The following is a 14,620-nucleotide window of genomic DNA, read 5'->3' as shown; positions in this document are numbered from 1 at the left end:
ACGCCAGTTATCTTTTTCAGTGCAAGAAAGATCTCTAAAATAGACTCTAAAATTACAGTCTGTATTTATTATTCTCAATGGCTGTGTCTATGTATCCCACACACACTGATTATCTAGAAAACAAAAGGAGCAGAAAACAAGAACTAACTTCTCCAGCAGCCCCACTGAGTAATAATCTTGAATATGAGCAGCACCAAAAAAAATCATCTTATAAATGAAAATTTAGAGGTGGAAAAAAAAACAACTATGGGTAACTACTATGGATATCAGGGTTTTCTGGAATCTAGGCTCCACTGTGGAAGGTAATGCAAGAGGTTCACAGGTACATTTTATTTACCTGTTTATCCAAGTACCCTTTACCTTCTGGATCAGCCAAATCCCATATCTGTGGAGATAGAAAATAAAAGCCATTGAAACTTCAAAATAAAATTTAACTCAGCTCAACAATTAATACTATACGTCTTTTCAAATTGTTCATTGCAGATGCCAAGTTATGAAATACAGTTCTATTTAATTCTCAACAACAAAAATGTTACACTAAGGACAAGTTTTCCTTGCAGATCCTTACAAAGCCCAGAACAGGACCCTGAAACTCTCAACAGCCTGTGGTTAACCTGCAAGTCAAAGGATCCAATTCAGCTCCATCTCACCCGCTTTCACTAACCCCTTCTGCTCGCTCTTAGCTGCAGTGAAACAAATACACAGATAATCACTGCAAAAATTGCCTCATTCCTCCAACTTACCTTTCCAAGGATAATATCAGACAGACCAGACTTCTTAAGAAACAGTGCAGCTTCACTTGCCCCAACTCTCCCCGTATACGTTGGATCTACCTAAAAGACAGAAGTTTGCATTCAACTGAAGGATGCCATGAAAGTAGAGACAAGAAAAGAAATGTCTTATTCATGCTTCTGTAACAACTCATATGGTTACCACTCAGTGGGAAAAATTTATAGTAGTTTAGCATGGGAAAGAGGGGAAGGAAATTCTGCTTCAATCTCGTTAAAAACTTACCTGTTTGTAATAAGTTTCATACAATGGAATCCCAGCAGAAAACTGAAAAACAAGAGGGATGATAAGAAAACAATGAACTGCAATCTAAGATAGCCTACATTTAGTGACCACAAGAAAAATAAAAAGCACATACTACCTTGTGCAGTATTTTTAATTTAAAAAATATTTATTTTTTAAAAAAAAAAAAAAAAAAAAGAACACTAGAGTTTATTAAGAAATGCCATAATTCCCTGGCAAAGCTGTTTGAAGATTTCAGCTTGATGTTACCAACTGCATTACACAAAAGCTTCAAACACAAAGGGTCTGTATTCTTGGCATACTAAACAGACAGGCTCCTCTTGCTGAGGTCACAAGGAAACAAGAACTGAAATGCCTAAAGAGGAGAAGCCCCAAACACATATCCTCATTTGCCTCCTCCAACAGACACAAGTCCTAGCTCTGCAACAGCTACACTCCACACTGCTCTCCAGCATTGCTATCAACAGCAAAAATAATACAATCCAACCATTGTGTCAAACAAGTCACCCCTTATGGCAGACAAAGGCCTTAAAAGACAAACAACAAAACAAGCCAATAAAAAAGTTAATGACTGAGATGCAGAGATGTTGAAACACCCCAAAGTGCGCTCAGGACAATCACTCTCCACCTGCAGGACATTACTCAGACACCCAACAAAGGATTCCTTCATTCACTGTCACCTCCCAACCTCCACCTTCCTCCTGGTCACCCAAGCAGACTTATGGATGTTCTGCCCACACCATCAAGAAGGGAGAGAGAAATAGGACCAAAGAAAATGAAGACTGATGAGGAGGAGAAGACTTCATATTACACAGAGAATCTTCCTATACGTTTAAAATAAACAGGGCAAATCTTAATTGAAGGAGCCATCCAACATAATTAACCCTTATTCATTAAAAGTGAGCGCTGAGCTCTTTGAGTGCTGATTATTCTTCCAGGCTAGCAAAATTTTCAAAGCTTTCTTAAACATCTTAAATGTTCTCCTCTTAAACCCATCGGCAAAATAAGCCACTGCACTCTGCACACCATCAGATGTCCCTGCTCTTCCAGAAGCAGGACAAGAGTTTCTGTGGAAAGCTGTGACCGTAACCCATAAGCCTGACTCATCCTTTTGCTAGCTAAATGAACATGGATAAGCATTGTGTCCCTGTCCAGAGCAGGAAACACATCATTCAAAGATGAGGAAATAGGAAACAGTCTGTTCAACTCTGAATAAAACATGGTACGCTTTAGCTAACTACACCCAACTGGACACACCTCCTACTTCTCAGAGAGCCCGGAGCAGCCACAGCCAGCTACAAGCTCCTCCAATTGATTTGGCAAGCATCCTAGAGAACTGGAGTCATCCCAGATAGAGCAAAGCACACCAGTGGCAGCATGGAATGATCTCATCCTATCACCAGACATTCTTCCCATCTTCATCTGATACTGTCAGCCATGACATACAGCTGATTTACCTGACAGAGGAGGCAGGAATCCAGGGTGATGTGCTTAATGCTGAGAGGCTTCACCCACAGCAGTGTGAACGCACCCAAAGTGGAAGCACTTCATCACCCCACTCTCTACTTGCAGAGTTTTACAAAGATTAAGCCTTTCTGCCCGATTTACCCAAATGACTGCATTTCTGTGATGAAGCAGACCAGACAAAATGGGCTCAAGTGATAAATATAGCACAGCTCCATATCTACCCATCGCACTCTGCAGTCCACGCTCACGTCTCTACATCCCTTAACACAGATCTGAGAAAAAGGCAGCAGCAAGTTGCTGCCATCAGAACAATTACCAAACTAATTAGTTTAGCAGTATTAGTAAACTAATACTAAACCAGTTCCTAGCAGCACTCTTTGCTGAGGTCACATCAGGGCCACAAGGGACACTGCATCAGATGAACCATTTGCTTTGTGTCCTCCTGCTACACAACTTCCCTCTGGCTGCTCTTATCACATAGATGAGAACAGGTACTTTGAAAGAGGAAAACCAACCGTCCCACAAAGATGAAAGCCAGAAGACAACAACTGCTGCCCCAGAAAGATTACCTTTGCCCTGACTCTACCTGCTGAGCACCCTGAGCTGCCTCAGAGAACAGACTGACGAAGTGAACAGCATTATTCCAACATTTCTAATGCAATTCTCCCTAACATTCAAAGGTTGTAAGTCAAACACGCCCAACAGAGTGGAAAGACTAGAGATAAGGTGACCAAACATTCAAGATAATAAAGTTATCGAAGGTAAATCAAAACCGGTTTCCACTGTTACTTAACACCAAGAAGTGATTTTACGTGCTGGCTCTCAAACTTTGTGCACAGCCATCTTAACCAAGGACAGCTGAGGCTTGTTAAGCACTGTGCATGCTGCAGGCCAGACATCTGAATTTTCTTTCCTAGAAACAGAACGTCATAGAACAGGAAGAACACTGTAATTACATTTGTGTATTAAAACAAACATAGCTAAATGTTTTCACATGTCTCAGTTGCATGTGTTGCTTGTGGCTCCTAATACGTCACCATCAACAGTCTTATATCTGAGCGAATGCACTTCAACACAATGGACACGTAATCCCCCCTATTCCTTTTAATACCACCTCTGCTATTTGTTATACTGAGCGGGTATCTCTGCAGTAGTCATAAAATTGAGGCCATTAGCAGAGGAAGTTTATTCATTTCTAGCAAAATCCTGCTTGCTGCCCTCAGCACAGTTAGGGAACTCCTGACATTTCAATACAGAAAGAAGCATTTCTCTGGAAAACTACAATGCTTCCAATGAATCAACTGTAAAACAACGCCAGAATAGCAGATGTATTCACGGGATATATTCACAAGGGCCCTTTTTTCCCCTCAGACAATGTACCACGTTATACAACAGAAAATACGACTGATACCATCACAGTTCACACAACCTCGAGCAAAAGAAACACTTGAGGCATTTCTACCCGTGTACAACAACAAACCCTTACAAAGCCAGGGATTCGTTTACATAGATGTGTTGCAATGCTTTGCTTCGCTTGAAAACTTCTGTCAGCAGTTTGCACACTCGTGGATGTGTCAGATTTTTCTGAATGTCCATTTAATGACAAGGTGTTAATCAGGAGCCTTCCTGCTATTGCTTCATAAGGGACACGGCAAATTAGTGTTACCCAAATGTAATGTAGCTGCATTGAAAGATAAGTTTTCAGTGTCACAAATGACACTCCTGTATGGCGTCAGGACTTGGACTGGGTGACCCTCAGGGGTCTCTTCCAGCTCAGGATGTTCTGTGCCCCTATGAGAGTTCACAGCTACAATGAAATCGATATATTTGGGTAATGTGAATTATCAGCAGCACTTGTTATGAATTCCTGCCTGGCCCAGACATGACACGGATGTTGTTTTGTTCACGGGGCTTTTGTTTTCATTTGGAGAAAATAAGTAAACTGAGCATCTTCACGTACAGAACAAATGGCGATCGCTCACGCTTCAATTACTTGGGGGAGATGAACCCAAAGCACTCCGTGACAGCAGCACTACCCCACGCAGTGCAGGCCCCAGCACGGCCAGCCCGCGGCTCCGTGTCCCGCAGCGGAGGGCACGCCCCGTCCCTCAGCCCCAGCCGTTCCCCGCCAGCACGCTGCCGCTGCTCCCGCACTGCAGCCGGTCCGTACGCTCCGGACACCGCGGCAGCCGAAGAAGACGCGTTAACAGCCGGCAGCGCCGGATGATGCGATCGCCGCCGGCGGACAGAGCCAAGCGGAGCGCGAGCCCCGTCCCGCAGCCCGGCCCCGCGGCGGGATGGACCCACAGCGCCCGGAGCCGCGCGAGCTCCCGGTGCCACCGCAGCGCGGCCTGCGGGACGGAGCGCTCCGTGCCCCCGCAGCGGCTGCCGCCCGCGCCCCGCCCAGGAGCCGCTCCCCGCCGCGTCCCTCCGCTCCCCCGGCCGCAGGCAAACGCCGGGCCTGTGCCCCAGCGCCGAGCCGGCCCCGGATGCGCCTCCCGCGGCAGGAGAACACGCACCGGGCCGGGCCCGCTCCCCCTTCCCCGAGCCGCGCTCGGCCGCCGGCCCCGGAGCCCGTCCGCTCTCCTCGGCCGAACCCCGGCGGGCGGGCCGGGCCGGTTACCTGCTGGCTGAGGGGGATGAGCGCCGCCATCTTCCTCCCGCTGATTCGGGCAGCGGCCGAGGCGGGGGAGGGCGGGGCGAGAGGCGGCGGGAGGCAGCGCGGGGCCGGGTCAGGGGGCGGGGGCTGCGCCGGGACGGGGGAAGCGGCGGAGCGGGAGCCGCCCCGGAGCACTCCGACCGGGGAGCCGCGCCGCCCCGAGACCGCTGTACCGGGCGATGGTGCTGACCTGCCTACGGCAGCGGGCAAAGCAGGGCTGGGAACGGAGAGCCGCCGTGGGGAGCGTTGTTCCAGGTAACCGATGCAAGGCCCTGATCGAGCACTGAGCTGCAGGAGCCGCATCCAAGGTAGTTTTTGACTTTGTTGCACAAAATCCCATCAAAACAAACTTCATTCACCCCATTCAGCTGCCTCAGGGCTCTGATCAAACATTCGGCATGAAGTACAAGAATGCTAACAGCTCCCTGCCTGGACTGCACAGATATCAGACAGCAGCCTGAACAAAGCAAGGCCATATAAAAACTACATTAAGAGGAATCTGTTTAACAAAAAGAAAGTAAACGATGAGTCACACTACTGCTTCCCAGTAGCTGTCAAAGTTCTTCACCCCAAAGGGCCACTGAAGTTGACTTAAAAGACAGAGGACTTGGATCAGTGAAGGAATCTGACCTCAGTTTGACCACAGCATAGCAGCTGAGGCAGGGCCTGCACCACTCCTTCCATTCCTTACTTCCTTATTGCACAGGGCTTTGCTCAGGAAGTAGTTGAGATGTAAATGAAAAGTGACGGGCTCAAAGTCCGGCTTTAGTTTGAACCAAATCTATAGCACCATATAGCAGAGTGCAAGGGAGAAAACTACACATAAAAGGTGTAATCACTACAGAGGCTTTGGCAACACTCGTCTCTTCAGTTTGAAGTAGGTTGTGAAAATGCTTCACACACCTGATATGCTGAAGCCTTTAATGAAACAAAGCTTATTGTGAGATCTCAAAAGTTAACATGAATTTTATTTAATATCAAATCATGAAAAAAAAATGTAAGAGTTTTAAAACACTGAAACCAAATGGGTATCTTAACACAGCTGAGATGTAGTTAATAGAAGTTACCCTTTCTAGTAGCCAGTTTAATAACTATATTATGATATTTGTCTGAAAAGTAACTGAAAGAGTTCACAAATTTAAGGTTACCATTAAAAACAGCCCGTTAACACAGCTTCAGCAGTGCAGACAAAACACAAAGTCCTTATAAAGCAACGTGAGCATCTTTCAAACAATTAAAACTCCTGTTTCTTGATAGGCCTCTTCATTATTCTATCTGTTGGAGATTCTCTTTTCCCCCTCTTGTTTTTTCTTGAACCACTGATCAAAGTGTTCTTCTTCTGCGACCCTTTTTCTCTGCTGCTCCTCTTCAGCCTGCCTTATATTCATTTCCTTTTCGGGATCCTAACATTAAGATGTCATTTTTGTACACCAACAGAACGTGGCTTAGATTGGACAGAACTCTTAACGTGGCAATAACCGAGACTGAGAAGAATTACACACATTACCTTTGTTTCTCCCCATGTTTCATCTCCAAAGTCTTCTGCATAATCTTCATCATCTGTTATCAAGAAATTGTCAAAAATTGTGCCAGCTCTCACCTTTGAGGGAGGAAGAAGAAAATAATGGGATGCCTCTTTATTTTTCTTTACAGTTCTACTCTCAGCCTTTCAATGTTTGTGTCACACTCAATACACAGTGAACATGTCAGGAAAGCTGAGGAATTTCTCAGAGCGGCCTCCAGAGGGCAGATTTCGCCCCATTAATCTCAGCAACTCAGGAGTTCTGAACTGGTGGAAGCCTGAAGTGTAGTGGAGCAAATTACACTTTGCAGCACTTACACTGATGAGTTTGGACTCCTCCCTCACTTCACTGCAGAGGATCACGAACCGACACATCTTAGGAACTTTGTCATTTTGTCCGTATGTTTAAATAAAAGCAAGTTAATAACAAGTCATCTTCAGAGATCCCCCAAAGAACAGAATCACAGAATTACAGGGGGACCTCCAGAGATCACCCAGTCCAACCCTCTGCAGTGCAGGCTCCCTAGACCAGGCTGTGCAGGTAAACAGATAACACTTACATTAAAAGGATAAACAAACTGCCACATGCCCAGGGAAAACAAAGTCCTTTGTTCCCCATTATTTGCAGTAAAAGCAACTCACCTGCCAGATATCTAGTCCAATGGCACCAATGTTTTCATAGCTGTAGATATTGAAGTCAGGTGAGTAATGTGGATTGTCAATCTGTGGGTGAGGCCAAACTCCCCTATAGTTCGGGTTATCAATCTGCCTTGGTTTCCACTCTCCCTAGGACAAAGCACGTATTCAGAATGCAGTTGGACAAGGAAGAGTTGAAATGCTACAGATAGCTTGAACTACAAGGCTGTTCATACTTTGTATAGAGGATTCTTGACCATAGGATATCTCCACTCCCCATGCACCGTATGATCCCAGTCCTCTGGTTTCTCATCACTGGTATCCATAATATACTCAGGTTCATCCCAATGCTTTAAAGACACAGAAAGACTAAAATAAATCAAAACTAGTGCATAGCTCAATTTATAAAATGAATTCAGCAGGAATGAAATAGTTCAATAATAGAAAATAACTACAGATTCCGAGTGCTGAGTTACCTCAGGTTTGATGTCATTTGGATCAGCAATGTGGGCTCGATCATCCCAGTCGCTGGGTTTCTTCACTGCTGGATCATTAATTTTCTTTGGTGGCAAGAAATCCAAATCATCCTCTAAGTTGCCCAAAGCAGCCACTTCATTATCAATTTTCACTTCATAAGTCTGATCTGGCCTTATGATTAAAGTATACAGATGTGTATATCCATCGACCTGGGTTTTAGAGAAGGCAAATAAAATATTTTTAAAGCCTTAAGCACAGTTTATAGGAGCTGCCTTACATCAGAATCACGGCATATGTTTGCAGTAGTGTTGTTTTTTCTCCTTAATATCCCTCTGACTCGGTATCCTGAAGTTTACCTTTGAAATCTCTGTTTACCTTACATCTGATTGGTTTCTTGATTGGGTGAAGTTTATTCTTGTAATTTAAAATAACGTGGACTTTCTTTGTCTCAGATCCACAAATATCTGGCCCTACAAAGAGATCACATGCTTTGTATCCTTAATTGCGTTGCAGAAAAATGCAGGTTGCTATCTATAGTATAAATGAAAGGATTATGTAATAATTCTTAAACCACATTAGATACTAAACTACAAACCTTGACATACAAGTGAACAAATTTCACTATACATACAAATATATTTAAGGGCAGATAACAAACAGCCTATGCTACATCATTTACATCAGGTAAAGGCCTGAAATATTTAAATGCCCTTCAAATCAGCTGAGAATTTTTGGATAAACATGGATTGTTAATACATACTTTCACATGTCTCAACTATAGAAGAAATAACTGCTTACAGCCACAACATTCTTACTGAAGCAACTTTCTCCTCTATGCTTTTAATCCTTTCCACAAACATCCTTCAGGAGCTGCACAACAGCAATGGCAACATTGTGCTGACAGACAAGTAACTCACCAAACATGATGTAGTAAGGGGAAGCTCCACTCAGATTCTTCTGATCCAAGTCTGAGGAAAAAATCTTTATATATCCCCCACCACAGTCAATCTTCTGTTCATGTTTCACAGTATACTGAATGACCAGAGTCTTCCCTTTGTTACTAAATGGTTTAAATCTTGAGGAGATGGCATAAAACTTGGAGTTTTCCCTTGTTTGTAGACCTATAAAGGCAATATTCAAATTTACAGAATCACAGAATGACCTGGGTTGGAAGGGACTTCAAGGATCATGTAGTTCCAACCCCCCTGCCTAGCAGGGCCACCAAACATACACCTTTACTAGATCAGGTTGCCCAGGGCCCCGTCCAACCTGGTCTTGGACACCTCCAAGGACGGGGCATCCACAGCCTCCCTGGGCAGCCTGTTCCAGGGCCTAACCACTCTCCTAGTGAAGAACTTCCCCCTAACATCCAACCTAAATCTTCCCTCTTTTAACTTAAAAACATTTCCCCTAGTCCTGCTATTATCAGCCCTTTCCAAGAGTTTACTCCCCTCCTGGGAGTAAGTTCCCTTCAGGTATTGAAAGGCTGCAATGAGGTCACCCCGCAACCTTCTCTTCTCCAGGCTGAACAAACCCAACTCCCTCAGCCTGTCCTCATAGGGGAGGTGCTCCAGCCCCCTGATCATCTTCGTGGCCCTCCTCTGGACCCTTTCCAAAATCTCCATGTCTTTCTTGTACTGCGGGCTCCACAGTTTCTGAGGAGACTCAGACTGAGACGCCAACCCAAGATGCTGGTGTGCAGGTCTCTGGCTGTACTGAGTGCCAGAGCCTGGCCCTTGCAGTGCTGGGTGAGGGAGGCATTGATTGTGTTCGCTGCGGCCAGGTTAAAATTTACACTTCCATTCTCTTAGAAAAACGACCTTTTTCCCTCCCCATACATAGCAGCTCCTTCCAGTGCCCCCACGTACCTCTGTCTCTCACAGGATCCCCGTAGAACTTCCCAGCAGAGAGATGGAAAGTGCCGAGGTCCGGCCTGGACTCAGAGCTCACCCAGCGCTGCCGCCAACCGCCTGCCCCACCGGGCCGGTACCGAGAGCAAAGGAGGAGCGTTATGTGGGGCACAGGAAGGGCCTCCCTCCCTCAGAGCATGCCCACCACCCTTATTAACGACCACCCCATCACACCCTCTCCCTCCCTTCCTTTCCCACAACCTCCATCCAGAAACTGCTCCTGGAAATACACCACGGCCCGGGCAGCGCCCAGCACAGCCCCAAGGAGCAGCACAGCCCCAAGGAGCAGCAGGCCGCGCGCTGCAGGCCCGGCCGCCATCACGCTCACACAGTAACGGCTTCGCACCTCCTGCCCTCAACACCTCGCGCTTGATCCAGTTCTATACTAAGCTCTGATTGGCTGCTCCTTGCCCGTCTTTTATAACTGACGTTCCGATTGGCTTAGAGTCCCCAGGAGGCGTGCGGATGTCGGGGAGTCGCTGTCTCTCGGATACGGCCCGGCCTCGTTGTGCTCCGTGCGGAGATGGCGCTGCGCGTAGCGGCGGGCGGGGAGCGGGTGAGGCCTGCGCCGCGTCCGGTGTTTCGGGACGAGGCTGCGGGTCGGGGCGGCCCTCAGAGCCCAGACGGGCCGCAGGGGCGCCCCTCACTTCGCTTTTTCTCCCGGCAGGGACGCGGCGCTGCTCCGCTCTGGGCAACCGCCGCCAGCGGACACTGCGGCCTGCCCCGCTCCTGCCTTGAGATCCGAGGCGTCGGCGCGGAGCTGGACGGGCCGGGCCGAGCCGCGCTGGGCCGCAGCAGGTTCCTGAAGGTGCGGGGCGAAGCGCACGGGCAGCAGCGGGACACGGCGGAGCGCGGAGCTGAAGCCACGAGCGCTGCGTTCAGCGCTGCTCACATGAGATCGAATTCAGCTCTGAGAAAAGTGGAGCAGCTGCAAAACAAAATCCTCAACAGGAAAAAACAGCTGGAACTGCAGAGCGCTGAGATGGGCCCGGAGCCTTGGGATGAAGATTCATCGTCTGCTTCCAGTCTTAAACACCGCGAGAGAGGCAAGAAATACTTGAAGGGCTCTGCTGCCGTTGGTAGGAATGTGGCTGCCAGCCAGGGCTGCTCTGAGGAAGAGGGAAGCACCCAAAGCCCCGAAAGGAACTTTAAGGTTACACAACAGCTCGGGTTGGGTGGTGATGGGAAGCAAATGGGAGAATGTATGGAGAGCTCTATGGGATTCTCCAGTGGAAGGGAGAACCAAAGGTGTGTTACAGCTGATCCCAGGTGGAGTGGAAAGGTAAATACAGACTGCCCTGCATTGTGTATTTCTGTTTATACTTTGATGGGAGTATTTTAGATTGGCATGTCACTCTATTTACTAACACCAGAAAACTATTTTTAAGTTGTTTATAGCGTGTTCACAATTAGCATGATTTCACACTATCAAATTACTGGGATTCACCCATTACAGTCTGTTTTTAGTGATCTACATGCAGTAATGAGGTAATGCAGAAATCTCTTTTTCATGTTCTTTTAAAGAGTCCAGTTTCACCAGGATCGCCTCCTCCGTCTCCTAAGGAAATTCTGCTGACAGAAGTATCTAAAGTAGCTTCTCTTCACAGCAAAGACTCAGAGGAAAACGTTTTAGATGGAAGGAATTTGTTAAGACCTTCCTCAGCCAGCAGAAACCAGTCAGCACGGTGTGATACGAGGTCTCAATCACTGACTTCTTCCACGAAAGACAATACTGTAAAAATGATTTTGCCCAGAAGAGGCAACGTTAAGCAAAATCAAGCGTCGAGTGGAAGTGATGGAAGTGAAATAAAATCATTAGATGAGTTATTTTCAAAAGCAGATGATGTGGAAGATTCAAGCAGCATAAGCTCAAATGGTAAGCATTTCCTAGCATTATCTTGATAGACTTGGCACAAATTATACAAATTATTTACTAATAAACGTGGGCAAATACTTCCTTTGAAAATATTCATTAGACTATTTTTACATAAGCTTTAGCTTTAGAAAAGAAATTATATCTTGTTGTATATGTATCTTTGTTGTTTGCACATTTGTATTTTTCTTGGCTTTTCATTGAATGATTCAGATTAAGGATGCTGGCTGACAGTTGTGACATCGTAACTCCAACATTTAGAGCTGTATTGATGTATGAGTGGGACAATATACTGTTGGGTTTGAGCTTAAAAGCAGGGCATTGAGGGTCTGTGGAGCCGTAGGCAGGTCCTCCTGCAGAGGAGGAGACTTTGGAAAGAACTGCTGCTGAATTAAAGATTTCAGAAGTGATTGAGTACTGTTCCTTCTTAATATTGGGCCTTTTTTCTTCTTTTTGTCACTTCATAGAAGTAGTACCGTAACTTTCCTATGAATTCTCATGGCAATTTGTCATTCAATTGCAGACTTCAGACAGAATATCCTGAGCCTGGATGATTTGGCATCAAACATTAGTGAGACAGCAGAATTAAAGCAGCAAGTAAGTAGAAATTTCATGTCTTTCCATTCTGCCTTCATTTGATGAAGGGTGCAGGTTCTAAAATAAACACATCTGTTCTGCTAATAAACTCTTGGAGATGGGCATGTTTCACTGGTTGCAAAGATTTATGGAGCCATATTTACATTATGTATTGCTGACTCTCTTAACATACAGCTCTTTTATTTTGCAGGGGACGCACGTTCAAATCAGTCCAGAAATAAATAGAAAGACAAAAAAAGACACATTCCCAGTGGAAAAGGATCCAACTTTTCCTAAAATAAGTGCAGAAATTGCTGTACCTGATAGTTCTGAGAGGGCTACTGAAAACGTGACTGAAGCTGAAATCCCTGAGCAATTAGAAGTTTCTTCATCTTTTTCTGGGCATAGGCAGGATTATCCTGATGGTGATGACAGAACTGTTAATTCAGAATATTCTGAAGACTTTGAACAATCTCCATCTACAACAGACAAGGAAACTGTATCTAAAATGTCAGTGGAACATTCTGAGAGTTCCATGTATTCTGGAAAAGACCCATCTTCTTCAGCATCATCCCCTTTACTTGCCAGAGAAAGGCACAAACGGGTACACAGAGTAGATGTAAAAGAAACTGCAGCTCAGACAGTGGATTTTCCATTCACCTACTGCTGGTCAAAGAGTAAGTTAATGTTTAAATCAGGACACCGCTCTCTTCAGTCTTGAGATTTGTTCATATTTTACAAGCTGACCTGATCAGCTTCCCCCAGCTGATGTGCCAATAAAAGCTTTCTGAACCACAGCATTTTGATAGCTGTAAGTAAGCTGTGCCCTTCATTTCTGAGGGGTAACTTGTTTTCTAATCCTCTTTGAAAGGAGAAGCTAAGAAAGATGCTTCTTGCCATAAACAAGGAGAAAACAGGACTTTGCTGAAAACAGTGGCTTCCTTCAACTATGTGAACCTTTATTTGTGCTGTGTCCGAGGTTAGAAAATACAGCTTCTGCAATGGCAAGTTGTGCGAACATGAGAATAAGTAAAGGGAGGAGGGCACAGGCTTACATCAACATTAGTTTGTCTGATTGAATTCCCTGTTGGGTTTAAAACTGTTCTAAGGAAGCCCATGACCTGAAAGCTGAATTCTAGCACTGAATCATTGCCTTCCAAACCCAGTAATTCTTGTCTTCTACACAGCAAACAGCTCTGCAGTGCTTGGTCTGCCTGTTGGGAACAGCTACGTTGATCCAGTACCTATTGCCAGTCATGTCATCAGCATGGATGCAGTAGAAGGTACTGAAAGACATCTCTTAATATTGTTTGACTCTATTTTATGCACGTAGTCACTGCCTGACTCATTATTAGCACTTTCCATGACTGTCATGTTACTAAAATACACACTCTTCGTTCTTTGCAGCCTTGACAGCATACAGTCCCTCAGTTCTTGTTTTAAATGCCATGTTAAAACAGCACTTGATGTTGACCCAGCAATTTGTGGAGAACATCCAGTACCTTCACTTGTCCCTTGTGGAGTCCTTAGAGAATGAGAAGTTCCACTATCATACACTGGAGGAGGCTAAAGAGGTATTTATGACAGAGGCATTTATATGCTATGTAGTATTTTTCTACACAAACAAATTGTGTATTAACTTTTTGCAGTACATCAAGAATCACAAATCCCCACCTTTAACGCTGCAACAAGCATTTGAGGAAATCCAGAAAGCAGAAGAGATGCTGCCATCATCGTGAATGTGAAGTAAAACAGACATTTACAGATCTCAAGTCAGAACAAGAAACCTTTTCAGGCTGCACAGGTTAAAAAGTTGCAAACTCTGTGCCCACTGCTCTGTGTCTTGTAATGCATCATTTGTTTTCCTGCCTGTTTTCATTATGCTTTTATGTTTTTACTACTGTGCAGGGATAGATAAGAGCTATGAGTCAGCCTACAGCCTGGTTAGCAAAGAAGAAAACCAAAATAGCTCTTATCTAAAAGGACTGGGGTGAGTTGTTAAGTCTCTGTTTATCACATAGATCATCTGCTCTTTTGTCACGGTAGAAGTGAAAGTCTATGCCACAGCATCAGGACTACGATGATAGTAGGCAAATACTGAGCTTCATTTAAGCAATCGCATCAGGTTACTACAAAACCAAACAGGCAAAGTTACAGTAAGCTCAGTACAAGGGAAGCTTAAAGCATAACACTGAGATCCACTTACTCTGCAATATGAAGCACCACATTAATTTTTTTTTTTTATTAAAAAAGGTGTTTATTGGAAGGCAAAACAATAAAATTCACAAGTTGGTAACATACAGGTGGTGTATTCTGATTCACAGACAGTTACAGTTTCACAACTACAGTAGATCTAGAACAAACTGATAGTTCACCATATTAACTGAATGGTTTTAAGAGGGTTTCTGCTATACAAACAAGTTACTGTGGGAAGTGGTTACCACCACCACCACGCAGACCTCGGGAGT

The 14,620-nt window shown here is 45.1% G+C and overlaps 3 protein-coding genes across 9 annotated transcripts in view; 1 reads left to right on the top strand and 2 right to left on the bottom strand.

Moving 5' to 3' along the window:
• Nucleotides 1-5,217, bottom strand: part of EPS15L1 (epidermal growth factor receptor pathway substrate 15 like 1) — a 38,329-nt gene extending 33,112 nt beyond the window's left edge. For all 5 annotated transcript variants that reach the window (XM_015886146.2, XM_015886150.2, XM_015886147.2 and 2 more), the window contains exons 1-4: nt 5,123-5,217; nt 1,015-1,056; nt 744-833; nt 338-385 (exon numbers count right to left, since the gene is read on the bottom strand). In XM_015886146.2, the coding sequence (XP_015741632.1) occupies nt 338-385; nt 744-833; nt 1,015-1,056; nt 5,123-5,152 (210 nt within the window). In that variant the 5' untranslated portion in view covers nt 5,153-5,217. The remainder of the gene's footprint in view (nt 1-337; nt 386-743; nt 834-1,014; nt 1,057-5,122) is intronic.
• An 889-nt stretch (nt 5,218-6,106) lies between these two features.
• On the bottom strand, nt 6,107-10,041 carry CALR3 (calreticulin 3). Its single transcript, XM_015886161.2, is given in 10 exon segments — nt 6,107-6,458; nt 6,460-6,561; nt 6,666-6,758; nt 7,323-7,466; nt 7,553-7,666; nt 7,793-8,002; nt 8,169-8,263; nt 8,711-8,914; nt 9,662-9,763; nt 9,905-10,041. Coding segments are annotated over 10 exon segments (1,248 nt in total). The 5' UTR covers nt 10,023-10,041; the 3' UTR covers nt 6,107-6,392.
• Nucleotides 10,042-10,073: 32 nt separating this feature from the next.
• On the top strand, nt 10,074-14,452 carry C28H19orf44 (chromosome 28 C19orf44 homolog). Of its 3 annotated transcripts, XM_015886153.2 has the most exons (8): nt 10,079-10,259; nt 10,371-10,985; nt 11,228-11,579; nt 12,100-12,173; nt 12,364-12,829; nt 13,340-13,435; nt 13,560-13,726; nt 13,802-14,452. In XM_015886153.2, exons 1-8 carry the CDS (start codon nt 10,227-10,229, stop codon nt 13,889-13,891), a joined length of 1,893 nt encoding a protein of 630 aa, XP_015741639.1. In that variant the 5' UTR covers nt 10,079-10,226; the 3' UTR covers nt 13,892-14,452. The 3 variants fall into 3 exon arrangements, with proteins under 3 accessions (XP_032296940.1, XP_032296939.1, XP_015741639.1); XM_032441049.1 differs by having other exon boundaries at nt 10,074-10,985; nt 13,811-14,452; XM_032441048.1 differs by having other exon boundaries at nt 10,077-10,985.
• The last annotated feature ends 168 nt before the right edge of the window (nt 14,453-14,620 follow it).

The sequence above is a fragment of the Coturnix japonica genome, chromosome 28 (genome assembly GCF_001577835.2).
Source record: "Coturnix japonica isolate 7356 chromosome 28, Coturnix japonica 2.1, whole genome shotgun sequence".
NCBI classification, from domain to species: domain Eukaryota; kingdom Metazoa; phylum Chordata; class Aves; order Galliformes; family Phasianidae; genus Coturnix; species Coturnix japonica.
This window is presented reverse-complemented; position numbering and strand designations above follow the sequence as displayed.

Excerpts from the sequence above, each read along its gene's own strand:
- C28H19orf44 (XM_032441048.1), top strand. The coding sequence starts at position 10,227 with ATGGCGCTGCGCGTAGCGGCGGGCGGGGAGCGGGTGAGGCCTGCGCCG. Across the intron at positions 10,986-11,227 it reads ATCCCAGGTGGAGTGGAAAG|AGTCCAGTTTCACCAGGATC; the intron begins GTAAATACAGAC and ends GTTCTTTTAAAG. Across the intron at positions 12,174-12,363 it reads CAGCAGAATTAAAGCAGCAA|GGGACGCACGTTCAAATCAG; the intron begins GTAAGTAGAAAT and ends TTTATTTTGCAG.